The 18,525-nt window shown below is 37.4% G+C and overlaps 2 protein-coding genes and 1 long non-coding RNA gene across 3 annotated transcripts; 2 read left to right on the top strand and 1 right to left on the bottom strand.

The window, feature by feature from the left end:
• The first annotated feature begins 301 nt into the window (after positions 1-301).
• On the top strand, positions 302-5,903 carry slc2a6 (solute carrier family 2 member 6). Its single transcript, XM_058049969.2, has 8 exons — positions 302-399; positions 485-756; positions 1,159-1,255; positions 2,152-2,251; positions 2,336-2,529; positions 3,876-4,051; positions 4,134-4,429; positions 5,173-5,903. Exons 1-8 carry the CDS (start codon positions 343-345, stop codon positions 5,493-5,495), a joined length of 1,515 nt encoding a protein of 504 aa, XP_057905952.2. The 5' UTR covers positions 302-342; the 3' UTR covers positions 5,496-5,903.
• Positions 1,114-16,364, bottom strand: LOC144901858 (uncharacterized). The gene is made up of 6 exons (XR_013629977.1): positions 16,014-16,364; positions 5,313-5,418; positions 3,862-4,443; positions 2,348-2,442; positions 2,124-2,245; positions 1,114-1,253 (listed from the first exon to the last, which is right to left on the bottom strand). It is a non-coding gene; the product is annotated as an uncharacterized LOC144901858 (long non-coding RNA).
• litafd (LITAF domain containing) lies at positions 10,785-18,266 on the top strand. The gene is made up of 5 exons (XM_058049971.2): positions 10,785-10,914; positions 15,273-15,316; positions 15,394-15,486; positions 16,205-16,403; positions 17,516-18,266. The coding sequence occupies exons 2-5, from the start codon at positions 15,277-15,279 to the stop codon at positions 17,631-17,633; spliced, it is 450 nt and encodes a 149-aa protein (XP_057905954.1). The 5' UTR covers positions 10,785-10,914; positions 15,273-15,276; the 3' UTR covers positions 17,634-18,266.
• Positions 18,267-18,525: the final 259 nt, after the last annotated feature.

Genomic DNA, 18,525 nt, shown 5'->3' with positions numbered 1-18,525 from the left:
CAGTAGAGTATTCAATCATAGAAACAATACACACCAAGTATGTTGATTATTAGTATATTATCATACATTATTAACAGAGACTATAAGTTTAAATTTACTGGCTGCTGAGTCGGTATTTGTCACCGAAAATTCCCCTTTATGGTAATTTTTGAAAGTCCATGCGGTGGCGTTGCTTCCCGGTTTCGCTTTCATGTTGACTGCTTGATCAGCAGCCAGTGTGTTACATCCATCTCAGTCCCATTCCTCCTAAATCTACAGAACACTTGAGTTCCTTCTGAGTAATTATGCTTTGTTTAGGCTGGAATTAAAGATTTGGGCTATTATTGCTGTGCAGCCCTCAACATGGATGAAGAAGCAAGGCCTCTGCTGAACAGGAGACGCTTGTCGTCAGAGCCCACGGTAGGAGAACCAAAACAGTTTTAAGAAGACTCTGTCCACAACTTTTCATATACTATTCAGAATTTACCGCTTCTTTCCATTCCAGTTCCAAAAATCCAAGCTGTTCCTGGCTGTTTTTGCAGCCGTTTTGGGGAACTTCAACTTTGGCTATTCCTTGGTGTATCCGTCCCCCGTCCTGCCAGTGCTCCAGAGTCCCGATGCGGACCCCCGGCTGAAGATGGACACCTCGCAGGCCGCCCTGTTCGGCTCCATCTACATGCTGGGAGTAGCTGGAGGCGGACTGGGGACCATGTTGCTCAACGACTTGATTGGAAGAAAGCTGAGCATTATGGTGTCAGCAATACCTTCTGCTATTGGGTCAGATATTTACAACGATGCATTACAGTCTAGTGTTATTCTTTAAATGCTCATATTTTAATGATGGCAGGTAGGAAACTGTTTATTTATTCTATTAAGCAAACTCATACAGATGCTTAAACCGCACCTAACAACTGTTAACACTTTCCACTGGTTCCTCTTCTAAGGACTGAATTCGCTTAGAGTCCTGCTCCAATGTGGAACATTACTGCCCCCTGCAGCCCACACCCTGAACAGCAGCCCAGCACCACACATTAAACCTGCCGCTAGCTATACACTATTGCATTTAAATCAAGCAAAATATATTCAAATGATCAAATATTAAAGAGTAGTTGAACACTTTAACACTTTTAAATGTACTGTAGTCATTTCCTTTTCGTTCTTATTGTGTGTGTGTTTCAGGTACCTTCTACTGGGAGGGGCTGTGGAACTGTGGATGCTCCACTTGGGCCGTTTCCTCACAGGTGTCGCCGGCGGGGTGACGTCAGCAGCCATTCCTGTAAGTTACCATGGTTACAGCGGAACTGTGTTGATATAGTCTCATTTTCTTTATTGGCTCCCAGCATTACTACTATTGATGCATTTTATTGAGAAATTCGGAGAAAGTCGGCACATTTTATGCCATTGACTTTGTTTATTTATCGATATATTTTTTTTTAAAGCTACACCAAAAATGAGAAAACATAAAATACCATTATTGATAACACATTTATCTTATCTTATCTTTATCTGATGTAGCCTAGTAGTAGTCGTATTGGTAGTAGTAGTATTAGTAGTTGTAGTGGGAAAAAAATGCTGTAGAATATACAGTAAAATACATTAATTCAGTGTTGGCCCATCTCAGGGCCTAATAGTAATATTAATAATATGCAAATACTACTTTAAAATTTATTTTAGAGGAGTTTTTTATTTATTTAAATATTCTGGATTTAAAAATAAAATTCAATAGTTTTTTTATTTAAATATTCTGGATTTAAAAATAAAATTCAATAAATAAAATATATGTAAAACACATAATCACTTAATGTGGAAGGAAATATGAAGATATAAATTGACATAAAATAATACGATACTGTAGAAAAAATAACGCATCTCAGGACTTAATAATAATAATAATATTAATAATATGCAAATACCCCTTAATATTTTTTTTACTATTTTGGTATTTTTTTCCATTTAAAAATATGTAAACATATTGGATTTTAAAAGGTAAACAACAAAAATAATGCATTTAAAAGAGTAACTTGCTTAAAGCAGGGAGGAAAAAAATTATATTTTAATAATGATATTTTTTTAAAGTCGACATTTTGTGTATTTATCAGGATTCATAAGGATCTTTGCTTTTGAGCTGTATGAACAGTACTCACCATACATTTGTGTGTTTTTGTGCTGCAGGTTTACATCTCGGAGATTTGCCATAAATCTCTGAGAGGAGCTCTCGGCTCGTGTCCTCAGATCACTGCCGTGTTTGGAGCCTTGGCACTGTACGCTTTGGGTAAAGGCATTCATTAATGCAGAGCAATAACACTGGAATGCGAGGAAGGAAGCCGCCACCCATTGTCTGTGTACGTCTGTGCAGGTCTGGTGTTACCTTGGCGGTGGCTCGCAGTGGTGGGCGGGGTACCAGCGTTGCTGATGGTTGTACTGCTGGTCTTCATGCCCGACTCCCCCAGGAGGCTCGTCTCCCTGGGAAGAGAGGAGAAGGCTGAGCGTGCTCTCCGCTGGTTGAGGGGAGCCGACTATGACGTACTAAGCGAGCTTGATGCTATCAAGGTGACAAATAGAACCACAAACAATATTATAGGGCATATTTACTTTAGTACATTTATTATTAAAATGTCATAACAATAAAAAATAATAAAGAATAAAAATCTATAACTACTAAAATATTATTTAATTAAATAATCAATAAAAGTAATAAAAATGCCTCATTTACTTATTAATGGGCCAATAATTTTCATATTTAGTAATTGACATCTGTTATCGTTTAAAAACATAAAAATATTAGTTTTAATGTTTTCACAGTATGTGTTTGTTTACTATGAAAACATGCCATGGAAGGGTTTGAATGACTTAAAGAATGCTAATATTAGCATGCTAACACCCAGCATAGTCGCGTGTTTATATAAGTGCTTACCTATGAAAATGCTAAAGATGTTACTGTAATTATGATATCATGCTAATGCTAATACTAGTATGCCAACTTTAGCATACTGGCAATGTGAACATGCTAACTTTAGTATACTGGCAATACTAACATGCTAACTTTACTACACTGGCAATACTGACATGCTAACTTTAGCATGCTTGCAATGCTAAAATGCTAACTTTAGCATACCATCACCTAACATATCAGTGTCTACCAATGAAAATGGCTAAAAATACTACCATGCTAATGTTATCATTAGCAATATTAACATGCTAACTTTAGTACACTGGCAATACTGACATGCTAACTTTAGCATGCTAGCAATGCTAAAATGCTAACTTTAGCTTACCATCACCAAACATATCAGTGTTTACCAATGAAAATGGCTAAAAAAATACTACCATGCTAATGTTATCATGCTAACACATAACATGATAGTGCTAAGTGTTCACATACTGTCCACCCATGAAAACAGCTAAATACTACTATGTTAATATTAGCATGCTAGCAATGCTAACATGCTAAAGGTAGCATGCTAACGCCGAGCATAGTCATGTGTTTATATAAGCGCCTACCTCTGAAAATGCTACAAATGTTCCTGTAAGTATGATATGCTAACACCTATCATATTCATGAAAATTGCAAAAAAATACTAGTATGCTAACTTTAGCATGTTGGCAATGCTAACATGCAAACTCTAACATGCTAACAAAAAACAACATGCTAACTTTAGCATACCGTCACCTAACATAATAGTGTCTCCCAATGAAAATGGCTAAAAAATACTACCATGCTAATGTTATCATGCTAACACATAACATGATAGTGCTAAGTGTTCACATACAGTCTACCCATGAAAACAGCTAAATACTACTATGTTAATATTGGCATGCTAGCAATGCTAACATGCTAAAGGTAGCATGATAGTGTTTTTTCTGATGCGATTGAGTGATTACGTTTTTCAATGCAGCATAGCGTCAGTCTGCAGAGGCATGTCACATGGTCTCAGCTGGCCACGCCCGTCTACTACCGGCCAATCATCATCTCCGTGGTGATGCGTTTCCTGCAGCAGCTGACGGGCATCAGTCCCATTCTAGTTTACTTGGAGCCCATCTTTTCTCAGAGCAATGTCTCCCTGGAGCCCAGGTACGAAACGCCGCTGGACCCGTTCACTCCGCACGCACAAGATAATTAGATCATAATTAGTCACATGTTCTGTATCTCTCAGGTACGATGCCGCAATCGTGGGATTGGTTCGCCTCTTTTCCGTTGCCACGGCAGCTGTTTTGATGGACAAGGCGGGGCGGAAAGCCCTGCTGTACACGTCAAGCTTCCTGATGTTCCTGTCCACTCTGACTCTGACCGCGATCTCCCTCACCGCACCTCACTCGCCGGACCCCGCCCCGTCAAACCTCACCTCAAGCATGGGCCGCAGCTTCCACGATGACACGGCATTACACACGGCCAGCAGCCAAACGCCTGCAGGCCCTCTTCCACTTATCAGCGTTGTGGTATTCATATTTGGTGAGTCATCAAACCTGGTTGAAAAAAAGAAAAAAATTGTTAGTTTTACCACGATAGAGTCATAATAAAGTCATAATATTACAAGAAAAGGTTGTTATTGTAATATTATGAGGAAAAGTATATGATGGGAATAAAGAATACTGCAGTTTTTTAAGGTTAGGACAGAGTGGCAGTATCATGAGAATAAAGTTACAATATTATGAGAAAGAACAGTAGTAAAATCTGAATTAATTTTTTTATTAAGTATTAATTAATTAATTAATAAAATTAATTATTAAAATTAATATTAATATTAAATTAACATAATTGTATTTAATTATAAATATATATAAATAAATTTTAAATAAAATAAAAAGAATTATAAAAGATTTATAGAAATAAATAAAATAAATAAAAGATTTTATTAAAAAACTAATTAAATGTGATAAAATCAGAAAAAATAAAATTACAAAGTCAAAATTTTAGAGGAATGTAATTTTAATATATATAACATAAAAATGTTATAGTTTTAATCAATTTGCCTAAGAAAATATGACAACAAAGTTGTAATATTAAGAGAAAATGTTACAAAAAAATCAGAATTTTTCATAAAGTCATAATTTTGCAGGAATTAAGTCCAAAAATAATTAAAGTTGCAAGAATAATTTGATAAAAACACATCCAATAACTGCAAGAAAACGTGTCAGTCACTCCCTGATTGTCTTCTCTACCAAACTCTCCCTTTGCTGTTCTTTGTCTCCTAGGTTACGCCATGGGGTGGGGCCCCATCACATGGCTGCTGATGTCAGAGGTGTTACCGCTAGTGGTCAGGGGCGTGGCCTCGGGCCTGTGTGTGACAGTCAGCTGGTTGACAGCCTTCGCCCTCACCGACGCCTTCACTCACCTGGTGGACAGGTACGGCCTGTACGTGCCGTACTTTTTTTTCACCGTGGTGTGCTTCCTGTGTCTGCTCTTCACCGCCGTGTGCGTCCCGGAGACCCGCGGCCGCTCTTTGGAGGAAATCGAGAATTATTTCAGGACACGTAGATTTACTGTTGATGGTGAACGTTGCGATGAGGAAGAATAAGTGCGGTTGGCTGTTTGTCAGTGCCGTTATGACGTCATGAAATGTATAATAATAAACAAAAGTTGTAATATTGCATTTAAAAAGTACTCATATGAAGTTGAAAAAGTCGCAATAGACGCTTATTTCACTAAATTAGTGACATGAACTTTTCAGTTTCTCTTTATCTCCAACATGCATACAAAGTTACATAAGAATACGACACTTCCTCAATTCAACATGTCCAAAAAGAAGAAGCAGAGCAAATGAACGTTCCTGATAACTAACATGCCGACTGTCTGATGACAAGTAGCCAAGTCACATGGTGCAGCACACACACACACACTCATTACACTAATTATGATAAGATAGGATATGATATTCACATGAACCTGCAGATATGCCACTTCATTCCATATTTCAGTGTGTGTTTTGTGTTATACATGTGTATGTGTTTTTAAGGACATGCTCTGCATTGACGAACAAGTATTGTTGTTATAACTACAGAAATTCCTTGTTTTCAGCGCCCTCAAATGGTCAATGTTCCCATAACGCACTGCAAAAAAAGGCCAGTAAGGATAATTCATAATGCCACCTACAGAGAACATACTAACTCCTTATTTCTAAAATCACAAATACAGAACATGCAAACTCCACACAGAGATGGCCCAGGGTGGAATCGAACCCTGGTCCTCCTAGCTGTGCGTTCTGCACGCTAACTGCCGTGTCGCCTTAAAAAAAAATTTATTAAATAAAATTAAAATAAATTCAAATTATATTGGGAAAGCAGGAAGTGAACAAAAAATAAATAAAAAAAAATTAATTAAAAAAAATTATTAATTGAATAAAATTAAAATAAATTAAAATTATATTAGGAAAGCAGGAAGTGAACAAATGTAACGGTTACTGATTGTAAAAGTACCAGATGGAGGGGTAGGATTTAATAAGCTTTGCTTCTTCCTACTCCTTTTGGACATGTGGAACTGGGAACTGATTATGGGATGGCACTCAATTGTAATCTGATGCACGTTCAAATGAAATTAAACCATTACCATTAAATTTTTTTTACATGAAAACATGACTGTTTTTGAACGCTTCTTGATGAAAAAAATTACAAAATTCAAAAATTACAAAAAAGCAAATAAAAAAAACCTTAAACTGTATTATGGAAAGCAGGAAGTGAACAAATGTAACAGTTACTGATTGTAAAAGTACCAGATGGAGGGGTAGGATTTAATAAGCTTTGCTTCTTCCTACTCCTTTTGGACATGTGGAACTGGGAACTGATTATGGGATGGCACTCCATTGTAATCTGATGCATGTTCAAATGAAATTAAACCATTACCATTACATTTTTTTTACATGAAAACATGACTGTTTTTGCTTCCTGATGAAAAAAATTACAAAATTCAAAAATTAAAAACAAAAACAAACAAAAAAAAACTTACACTGTATTATGGAAAGCAGGAAGTGAACAAATGTAACAGTTACTGATTGTAAAAGTACCAGATGGAGGGGTAGGATTTAATAAGCTTTGCTTCTTCCTACTCCTTTTTGGACATGTGGAACTGGGAACTGATTATGGGATGCACTCAATTGTAATCTGACGCACGTTCAAATGAAATTAAACCATTACCATTACTATGGAATATTTCTTTATCAAGAATTTCTTGTGAGTAGAAAGAGAGGGTCACAGCCTTTGTATATCTAAACATTTAACAATGCACCACTTGCTGTAGAATGTACAGCTTTATGAGGTCAGGAATGTCGTCCATCAGGACCATCCAAACACACACACACACACACACACACACACATTCCGCCACGTCACCCATTTGACATCAAGCACAGACAACACCCTGTCACACACCTTTCCCTGCATTGATACCATTACTGACATTTTTTAAGCACATTTTCTCTTCAAAAAGAGTTGGCCAATTTGTCCTTTTTCATTAACGGTGGAAATAACCAACATGAGCCTGGAAGTGTACGAATCCATTCCCACCCAGTGACCAATTGTTGAAAAATGTGGTTGAACTGTCATATAATCCTCCTTAGACGTATTAGATTGAACTTAAAGTTCTGAAGTTCCATCACGATAAATGCGGAAACTAGTTTGTCTGCATCTTTTTCCGACTGGAAGTGTCTTTTAAAATGCTACACGGGTGAACGATTAGCCGGGTTTATCGCTCGGGATTCCTTACTGTGTGGTTGTATTAATAGTTAATACTTTTTGGGAGGTGGTTACTGCCAACAACAACACGACAACATACGTACACGTTTTCATGTACTGTAGGTTTGTCTAAGCTATCGTTTCTTTAAGCTTGAATGAATGTTCGTGGTCTAAGTACAGAACCCTGTGTACGGTAGACTTAAAGCAGGGGTCTCAAACACGCGGCCCGCGGGCCAAATGTGGCCCGCAGGACACGAGTTTGAGGCCCCCGCCTTGATATGAAAGTTTAATGTTAGTGCGGCCCGCGCAAGTTTGATATGGATGCTGTATGGTATCATGTACCCAGAAAAAATTATTACGTTTGATTAATGTTCATGTTAAAGGTTAAATAACTGTTAATAGTTATCCTCCCTATCCGTGTGGAAGTGGTAAGTTTTTGGGTTTGATATGGATGCTGTATGGTATCATGTACCCAGAAAAAATTATTACGTTTGATAATGTTCATGTTAAAGGTTAAATAACTGTTAATAGTTATCCTCCCTATCCGTGTGGAAGTGGTAAGTTTTTGGGTTTGATATGGATGTTGTATGGTATCATGTACCCAGAAAAAAATTATTACGTTTGATTAATGTTCATGTTAAAGATTAAATAACTGTTAATAGTTATCCTCCCTATCCATGTGGAAGTGGTAAGTTTTTGGCTATTTAAGTTTAAAGGAAATAACTTGAAGGCTACCGTTTAGGTCGCTAGCTCTCTAGTTTGCGAGTTAGCATGTGTCTCAAGACCCTGCGGTTGTAAATAAAAAAAGTATAAATGTGACTATAGTCGTGTTTTGTCATGTCTACAGGGCTCTAATAATGCTGTGTTCATTTTAATCTGAAAAAAATAATTTGTCTACCCACCAACTATATGTGGTTTCTTAAGTTTTTATGATTTGCCGTTTTATTATTATTATTATTATTATTATTATATTTATTTAAATTAAATTTAGACATATGAATTTAGACAACATAAACGACACAAAACTACTAAATAAAACTAAATTAAACAAAACTACTAAATACTTGTCTTTGTTTGTTATATATTTTTGAAAAACAAGCAATTTTGTGTCGCTCACAAAAATAAAATTAAAAAACAGCAAAATTTATGAGGAACAAAATTTTAATTTCACCCGAAATGCTTTGGCCATGACTGTATCATCACTTATTTATGTTTTCAGGCGCCTATGTCTACAGAAGACGCCTAAACAAGTCATCACCTGGTCACCGATTGTTGATTTGAAGCCTCGCTCCTATCATACTGGGGATCTTTTTCATGACATCATGCCGACAGACGAGCTTCATTTTTAAGCTACAATCTTTCTGGAAAATGACATTTCTTATAAACACTCACGTCGCAGTGGTTCACGGATATTTTGTCTTTTTTTCCCCCACCCTGCCTGATTTTAAAAATTGTTAATGAATGAATATCTTCATAGTTAGAGCATAAAGAACCTATAACACCCCTATAGTCACCTTTACAGTCATTGTTTACACCACATTGTAACTCTTATGTTGTCGGGACTCGACACGGCCTAGCTAGCGAGCTAACCAGTGAGCCTTGAATTTATTCCTTCTAAACATAAAAAGCCAAAATCTTACCACTTCGGAGGAAAACGTTTTATTTACAGACTGAGCTTGAAACGGAAAACCAGCCAAGTGCAACGAAATGCATACCTTGAGAGGAGTGGAGCGTACAAGTGTACTCGAGGGTTGATATCACAAGATCTCGAGAGATTAAAGCGTGACTAGATTTTTCCTTCAGGAAAAAAAAAAAAAAAATCTCATAATAATGACTTCATAATTTTGCTGGCTTCTGTACATTAGCATGCGCATCTGCATTGCTCATTTCTCGCCTCCAAACAGGCAGGAATAGAGTTTACTGTGTGCGTCATATACGGAACAATGGTGAACAGAGTGAGACCTCTTGTCAGTCATACAGTTGCTCGCACACAAACAGCAAAAGAGTGCTCGTTGAGGCACAATTGTTGAGGTTTCCATTTAAGGCTGCACAGTGCATGAGTGGTTAATGCGCATGACACACAGCTAAGATACCCGAGTTCGATTCCGCCCTCGACTATCTCTGTGTTTTCTCCGGGTACTCCGGTTTCCTCCCACATTCCAAAAACATGCTAGGTTAATTAGCGACTCCAAATTGTCCATAGGTATGAATGTGAGTGTGAATGGTTGTTTGTCTCTATGTGCCCTGTGATTGGTTGGCCACCAGTCCAGAGTGTACCCCGCCTCTCGCTCGAAGAAGACAACTGGGATAGGCTCCAGCATACCCATGTGAGGATATTTTTTTCTGGCTGATAGACAGAGTACAATTACATAACTATCACGACTATTATTATTCATCACTATCTTGTTTGTTTTTCTCTCCCTATAATAGAATAATTGCTTTTGGCAGTACACAGCTAGCATTGAGAATTGAACATTGAGTGCCAACAAGGCACAACCCTCCGAGTTTCCTCTTGCACACCGTTGTTGCTTGTCCTGTGTTCTATGGCATCCTACATTCTGTAAATGATGCACTTTATAGTATGTCCACTCAATGCTTCTAATTGAAAAATAATAATAATAATAATAATTTGCACATGCTGGTAGGTTTGCAGTAATATTAAAAGTTCCCTTGTCCATTCTGGGGGGTGGGGGGGGTGCACCGACCAGTGGAATGACCTAGTCGAGTTGTCTTATTTTGCAGAAAAGTTCCTTTGTCGTCATGGATACCAAATAATATACGTCACAGTTCAATACCGTGAAATTTACAGGACGCTAATTCAACAAGACCGTGATGGGAAAGAAGGCCAAAACCCCGGGAAAACAGTGTGTGTTTTTTTTTTGGGGGGTGGGGGGGGTGCTTATCCAGCAAACATCATGAATGGTCCAGGTCAGGTGACCAGCCTTTAAAGCACACCTCAGCAAGAGTCAAAACAGGTTGGACTCCCTTACGGATGGTGACGCATTACACGCTCGCCTTCAATAATCTCTGAGAAACAAAGACCAAGAAGAAGCGAGATCATTCCGTACGAATTGTGCCGTTTCGGCTGAGAAGGCGGAGCCTGGGGGTGGGGGGGTGGGGGCGTGTTGGAGGTTGGAGGTGAGGGAAAGGGTGTGGAGTACAGGTGAGAAGCGCTGGAGCCGAGAGTTGGGGACCCGTTTGGACTGTTGTACGGCGGTAGCGGTAGCAGCTCTGCACATCTCTGTACACCGACATTACCACCTGGACCAGGTGAGACTTTTACGCTTATTATGGGATGGACGATGGACAAAAAAATGACTTTGAAATTTTTTTTCTGCTATTTTATTGATAGAGTGTGTTTCGTGGTATGCGACATATAATTCAATCAATAATTAATAAAAATTCAATCAAATTAAACCCATCCATACAGATTCCAAAATCATCTGTGGATGCAGAAAAAAAAATAATTTTGTAGATAAGTCGTGTGTCCAGTTAAGATAAGATTTGACGAGGCAATGGTGTAAAAAAAAAAAAAAAAAAAAAAAAAAAAACACCTTTTAATTAATTTATAGTATTTATAGGACTTCCTGTTTGTGGGATATTTTGCATTAGTTGCACCAATCGGATCAATAATATTGAACTTTGCATTGTATTTGATTAAAACCCAATATTTCCAGGATATGATACAGTTGCGTGCCCCCAAAAACTGATTTTTCACACTTTGACACAGCTGAAATTCGCTTGTTTGAAAATTATGTTTTTCTTTATTTTTCTCAAGCCGCTTTGACACATAATTTGAAAAGAAAATGCAGAAATTTGCAGCGCAGTACGTGTTTTTTCTCGTTTGTTTTGGTTACAATTCATCACACTTACGATAATGTGCGATAATGGAAAAATGCCAGCTCAAATCCGAGTGATGTTCAATGTCATGACGTTAATGCGGTCATTTGCAGTTCCCCGAGCCGGAGCTTGTTAAAAAAGGAAGGCAGACAGTGAGCATTCCGTACTTTCTAGCAGGTTGGACCAGCATACAGTCCATCAAGACCACACCTTTGGTACAGGTGTGAATGTGTCTGAGGTGACGCAGGTTGCGCATCCGAGGGCGGGTTCGAGTCTACGTAACTCATCTCTTGTTGTCGTGACCGCAGAATGCAGACCGACTTGATCAGGAGCCATTTTTTTTTTATAGAACTCATTTATCTTTTAAGACAGATGCGGCTGCATTGGCGTCAGCCGCCTGCGTGCACAGAACACTCACGTTCGATGTCCATGTTGACACATGGATGCTACTAACAATTTTACACATACTGGGATTCTAGCACCCCCTGTGGATAGTTTTCTTACTAACCACTAAATTATTATTTTGCATCATGAGCGCTTGAATGCAGCAGATGCGTACCGCCATTTTTTTTTAAAGCAAACCCAAACATGAAGAAATGTCACTCCACTTGCTTGTACTGTGAAGTCAAAAAGCAACCAGTTGGCCAAGATGAATTGCGATGACAACAAGCTGTCAGTCACCACACACACACACACACACACACACACACACACACACACTATATACACAGCATATATAGCATAGTCCAACAACCTAGCATTTATCTTCTGTGCACCAGCCAACCACCAAGATATAATATATCCCACTCGAGCTGCGACAATTAATCATTCATCCCATTAATCAACAACTATTTCGATATTGAATTAATCATCTTAATATTCTCTGATTTCCACCTCTTGCATGTGAATATTTCTGAATTTTCTTTGTCACATTCTATATTTATCTCCATGTTTTATGCCGAACATATAATTTTGACTTTAAACTGTATTATGGAAAGCAGGAAGTGGTACCCATTATGTCATTGGATGGTCATATCAACTCGTACTTCGGTATGTGACAAAAAAAAAATAATAAAATTAAGTAAAAAGACATTTCTTAATTAAATAAAATTAAAATAAATCAAAATTATATAGGAAAGCAGAAAGTGAACCAAAAAATAAATTAAAAATACAAATTAATACAATTAAGTAAAAAGAAATTTATTAATTGAATAAAATTAAAATAAATCAAAATTATATAGGAAAGCAGGTAGTGAACAAAAATGAATTAAAATAAAAATTCATAAAATTAAGTAAAAAAAAATAATTAAATACAATTAAAATAAATTTAAATTATATTCGGAAAGCAGGAAGTGAACAAATGTAACAGTTACTGATTGTAAAAGTACCAGATGGAGGGGTAGGATTTAATAAGCTTTGCTTCTTCCTACTCCTTTCGGACATGTAGGAACTGTGAACTGATTATGGGATGCATTCAATTGTAATCTGATGCATGTTCAAATGAAATTAAACCATTAGCATTACTTTGGGGAAACATTTTGCCGTCCTTTCCGATATATCGATATATTGCGGACCACACCGCTAACTGTTTTTTGTTTGGTTCATGTGGATTTGGTTCGTCGGGTGCCGAACCGATGACTACTCCGAGAAAGCAGCGATTCCCAACCACTGTGTTGCAGCTGGAAATGATTATTTACAACATATAATGTAAGCTATGTACAGTGACAGGCGGAAGATTTAAATGGCGACATACTGTATTATCACATAGGGTATATGTTTTGGCGGCCATTTTGTGCTGCGAGTCGGTGAACATTGATTTGTGCCAAACAAGATGACTGCAGACAGGCTTTTTGGAATTCTGGAATTCTGAACTCAAACCGAGCCGTCTGTCTTAAAAGGCAGCAGCTGTACCATTACACTATTAAGGTGGCTGATAAGTGATTCTGCTGCCTGCTGTCAATCGTTGGTAATGAGCAAAGATTGCGGCGTCAATTGACTCGCTCCCCCCCCGTCGTTCTCGGCGCATTTGACGAGAATGCGCCCCCTTACGCGAGATGTACTGTGAAAAAGCTCGATATTTCTTATTCGGTTGATTAATTAAAAAGTTCCAACTGCATATATTGACATTATTTCCATAAGAAAATTTGCAAGCAACATGTGAGTCACCGGCATTTTTCTCGGCACACCCTTTCATCGGTGACTGAGGCAAAGCATGCAGCAAAGCCACATTCTTGCACTACTGTGTGTGTGTGTGTGTGTGTGTGTGTGTGTGTGTAACAATGACAATAAAACATCATCCACTCTGTCAAGTGAGGAATATGGCTTGGCACACACATTTCAGCAAATGCGACAAGTGCATGAGAGAAAGTGTGCAAGGCAATCAGCAACCATGTGTGTGTATGTGTGTGTGTGTGTATGTGTGTGTGTGTGATAAACGCAAAGTACGCTTCTACGTCTTTTGATGTCATACAAAAAGATGACCATGAGTCATGTGCAACTTTTCGACAAGTTTTTCTCGTTCTGGGTCATTCATTGACGCGGTCACATGGTCCATTATTTACCTCATGCAGATTCTTTGGGCCTGGTTATCATTGTTTATCATTTACGTATGATAAAAATATCAAGTTATGAGAGACAGTGTTGTCGTTGTCCAACAACATGTGTCTAACTTGTGAGGTTTTTTTTTTTTTATCTAAAAAAATAAAACAAATAAGTGAAAATAAAATAAGCCATTCAGAAATAAAAGGCAATAAATTCAATAAAAAATATATACGTTTTTATGTAAATAAAATAAAAAACAAAAATTAAAAAATAAAAAAAATATATATATAATATAAAATAAACAAATCAAATCAAATAAAATTAAAAAATAAACATAATAAAAAATAAAAACAGTAATATTGCATATATTGCTAGGGATAAAAATGCGGTTGATATCAGTATCAGATTTTTTCCCGATCATGAAAAACAATATTTTTAAAAAATGTATACAACACATGTGTGTTCATACAGAATATATGTCATGTTACACATATCGGTATTGGAAATTCACAGTTAAACAATATCAGCATTATCGTTTTTTTGGGGGGGTAAAAAAGTCAATATTAGATTTAAAAAAAATCATTATAAATCTCAACTGAAGTCTGAAATTTTAAAAATATACATAGAAATCTTTCGATTCAGCAGCAAGGTGGCCTCATGATAAAACATGAATGCGTGCATGAATCATATTGAATCATAATAATTGAATCATAAATTGTTTTTTATTGCTAAACTTGGGCATGACCTGAGCTAAACGACTTCATGCATAATATCTAACATGAATGATGAACAACGCAGGCATGAAAAGGAATTACGGGCCCCGTTTTGGCTCCTACACATTATGTAAATAACAATAATTAGTTTTAATGCGATAAAAGGGGCGGCGGTATTGATGTATTGATCTGAACTTTAACACTCATTGTCACTAATTCAACTTTTCCTCCTGCAGCTATTGTTTTCTTGAACGCCAATTAAAGAAAATGTATCCTATTGGGTACATTTTGGGTGGATGAAGGAACATTTCTCTGCGGTGCCACGCCCTAGCAGGACGCGCTGCAAGGGCGTTTCCCCCCCTCTTAACCATCCCTTGCACAAACAAACATGAACAGAAAGCACCCGTCTTTACGCAATCCATCCATTCGTTCACGCAGGCGTGTACGCCCTCTAGCGACAGGGAGGGGAACATCACACGTGTCTCCACAGAGTGACAAGCTCTCTTATTAACATTCTTTTTATTTCTTTTGCAGCACGATGAGCGATCAAAAACATCCTCCTCCCTATACCATCCCAAGTAAGCTCACTTCATCGTATATATTTGCATTTTTCATCCACACCTTCATTCATTTACTTTACTTTATTTTACTTTAGCTGTAGCTGAAAGTCAAGCTGACAAGGTGAAGGTCTACCATGTCCACACTCCATTCAACGCCTCCTTACCGGACCAGTCTCAGGCAGTACCAGGTATATATATATATATATATATATGTAACATCACATGCACACAAATGTATACATTACTCTATCATTGTATTAAATTGAATAATAAATTCTTTCTTTCCTGTAGAGCTATGCACGCTTCCCTCTGACATGTAATATTATGTCTTTATTATCAGAAATTTACTACATTATTCTCCCAATATTATGACTTTTTAAAATAAATTTAAATTATTTTTTTTTATATCATTTATGACTGGAACTGTTGGGTCCTACCAGTTGAGAATAATAGATCTTGTTGTATTTTTAAGAACACGGTCACGTGTTCAAGGGAGCCACGCCCCCCTCATACCGCTATGGTTTGAAAGCCACTGCTCTAACCCGACATGTAGAACGTTACTGCCCTCTACCGCCCGTACAATGAACAGCAGCTCAGAACTACTATATACACCTGTCGCTAAACCAAACTAAATTGTGTACTCACCTTTTAAAAATATGCAATTTGACTCTCTAGTTCACATGTCGCTAACAATACTAACAAATTGTGAACTCACCTCTTAAAAATGTCCAATTTGAACCTATAGTTCAGTCTTTCCGGAAGGCCTGAATCAGAAAACTAAAAAAAAGCACACCGAACCAGAATGTAGCAATATACAATAAATACAACATGGCGTGACGACATTAACTTAATACACACAAGAGTACTTGCTCAGCATTTTTTGTTGTTTTCTTCTCCCTCCGTCAGTGTACACCGGCGGAAGCGGAGGTCCGGGCGCAGGCTTCGATGGCGAAGGCAAAAGTAAATTTAGGAGCTACGACACGGCGCTGGGGCGTACTTCCGGTATGACCACGTGCCCCTCCTGCAATCAGCAGGTGATGACCAATGTTGAATACAAAGCAGGAACCTACGCATGGTTGATGGTTCTACTCTTCATCTGCCTCGGGTGAGTGTCACCTATTTTGGCCCATTCGGCTAATAAAAATATATCATACAGTATTCGCCTATAAAAATATATCACACAGTATTCGCCTGTGTTACTTACTTGATTCAGATTCAAATTCAGAAAACTTTATTTATACCCAAATGGAGCAATTTACTTGACAACTTGGGACAGAGGACTGCACTGGTTCGCGCCATTGCACAGCTACTTGTTGCTAGGTAGAATTCTTTAGGACAGCCAATGAAAAATTAGCATATGTAAGCCCTTGTTTATGTGGTTAATTGGGTCGTAGCTAGAGCATAAAAAACCTGTTTATGAGCGTCTAAATACGGTTTCGAACATTATCAGAGCCCTAGCAGTCACATTTATACTCATTTATACTCACATATATTACCCAATATAGTCGACATAATGGAAAATAAGACAGAAATTCGACATAACAGTCAGCTAGCATTGACACCTAGTGATAATACTACATATGCTAACATACAGTAAAGTGTAGTTTAGTTCATTTACCCATTTTTATGCTTACAAATGCATAATTTAGGCCAAACATGTATTTATATATAATATTTTTACTCATAGGCCCCCAAAAAATAGATTTAAAAAAAGTATTTATTTTGAAAAATCAACAAGGGTTGACTGTACACTATTCCCTTTACTTGTTGCTAGGTAGAATTCTTTAGGACAGCCAATGAAAAATTAGCATATGTAAGCCCTTGTTTATGTGGTTAATTGGGTCGTAGCTAGATACATATGCTAACATGACTTACAGTATGTATTCAGAAAGTGTAGTTTAGTTAATTTAGCTATTTTTATGCTTAAAAATGCATAATTTAGGCCAAACATTTGCTTATATGTAATATTTTTACTCATAGGCCCCAAAAAAACAGATTAAAAAAGTATTTATTTTGAAAAATCATGAAAATTGAAGCTGTGAAGGGTCGACTGTACACTATTCCCTTTACTATGTTTATTCCCTGGTAACAGAATTCTGATGGAACTTAGAAAATGGACAGGGAGATCCGGCAGAAACACAAATTCATGCATATGTAGTAATCATAATAGGGAAAGCAGAAAAACAAAAAGTCTAAATATGTGTGTGTATGTTCCAGATTATGGCTGTGTTGCTGTCTGATCCCGCTGTTGATGAAACGATTCAAGGACGTGCACCACTTTTGCCCTCGCTGCAACTCGCTGCTGCACGTGGAGAAGAAACAATGCTGTGAATGAAGCACATGAAGAAAGAAACGCACCGGTAGAAATAAAGACGTACACTACTAAACATCCTTGTACCTTTGTCCCGACACCCTCACTACTACTAGATTAATTTGACTTATTTCTACGGGGTGGAAGCTAGCTTGAATGGCTTAAAACGTTCAACAACTTGATGAGCGAACGCAGCGATTCGGTGAGATTCAATGCATCCTTCCCAGGCATTTGTCTGGGAGTCATGATTCCTACCAATACAGTTGAAATGAAGGCTTGTACATACATGTTATCCTATTAAGGAGTGATTATCCACAAGGAAACAGGCTCACACTTTAGCGTTAGCATCGTTTCCTTGCCTCCCTAATGTATGTGTGTGCGTACAGATGAGTAAGCTACGGAACGTGTATCCTATATGTTGTATATGAAGGACGTAAAAAAAAAAAAAGCTGAAAAAGAAAAGCCGAGGTCATGTGCGACACACGATGTAAAACATCTTTCATGACTCCAAACTCAACAACAGGACATGTGAGATTTGATGTTTTCACGCAAATCCGATTGTTTTCTTGAATTTCTAAGACTTAAAAAAATATATTCCTTTCTGACCAATCCCGTAATTGTGACTTAAATTTTTGTCAAATAAAACTATAAAAATAATACACACTGTGTGGTAATTTTCTTTTCTTAGTGGGTGGGGAAAAAAGAGTGATGAATTATAGTGTGTATGAGTGTTTATAATAAAAAGCGCTACTTGTAGTCCATCCTCCAAACCAACAGGGGGCAGCAAGTCATTAACATACAGTTAAGCATAAAAACCTGAATGCTTTTTCATTAAATGTTGCAGTCCAATTGAAACACTTAATTTTCATTTTTAAATTAAAAAGTGCCATCCACTGGACAGCAACATTTTGAATAT

Source organism: Doryrhamphus excisus, linkage group LG16, assembly GCF_037039965.1.
Source record: "Doryrhamphus excisus strain RoL-2023G ecotype Guam linkage group LG16, RoL_Dexc_Guam_v1.1, whole genome shotgun sequence".
Classification (NCBI taxonomy): Eukaryota; Metazoa; Chordata; class Actinopteri; order Syngnathiformes; family Syngnathidae; genus Doryrhamphus; species Doryrhamphus excisus.
Note: the sequence above shows the minus strand (reverse complement) of the source record. Positions and strands in the feature narration are given on the sequence as shown.

What these genes read in the sequence shown, in the direction of transcription:
- slc2a6 (XM_058049969.2), top strand. Translation starts at nt 343, where the DNA reads ATGGATGAAGAAGCAAGGCCTCTGCTGAACAGGAGACGCTTGTCGTCA. An exon ending in AATGTCTCCCTGGAGCCCAG is followed by an intron (nt 4,052 to 4,133) that starts GTACGAAACGCC and finishes TGTATCTCTCAG; the next exon opens with GTACGATGCCGCAATCGTGG. An exon ending in CGTTGTGGTATTCATATTTG is followed by an intron (nt 4,430 to 5,172) that starts GTGAGTCATCAA and finishes TTTGTCTCCTAG; the next exon opens with GTTACGCCATGGGGTGGGGC.
- litafd (XM_058049971.2), top strand. Translation starts at nt 15,277, where the DNA reads ATGAGCGATCAAAAACATCCTCCTCCCTATACCATCCCAA. An exon ending in CCAGTCTCAGGCAGTACCAG is followed by an intron (nt 15,487 to 16,204) that starts GTATATATATAT and finishes TCCCTCCGTCAG; the next exon opens with TGTACACCGGCGGAAGCGGA. An exon ending in CTACTCTTCATCTGCCTCGG is followed by an intron (nt 16,404 to 17,515) that starts GTGAGTGTCACC and finishes TGTATGTTCCAG; the next exon opens with ATTATGGCTGTGTTGCTGTC.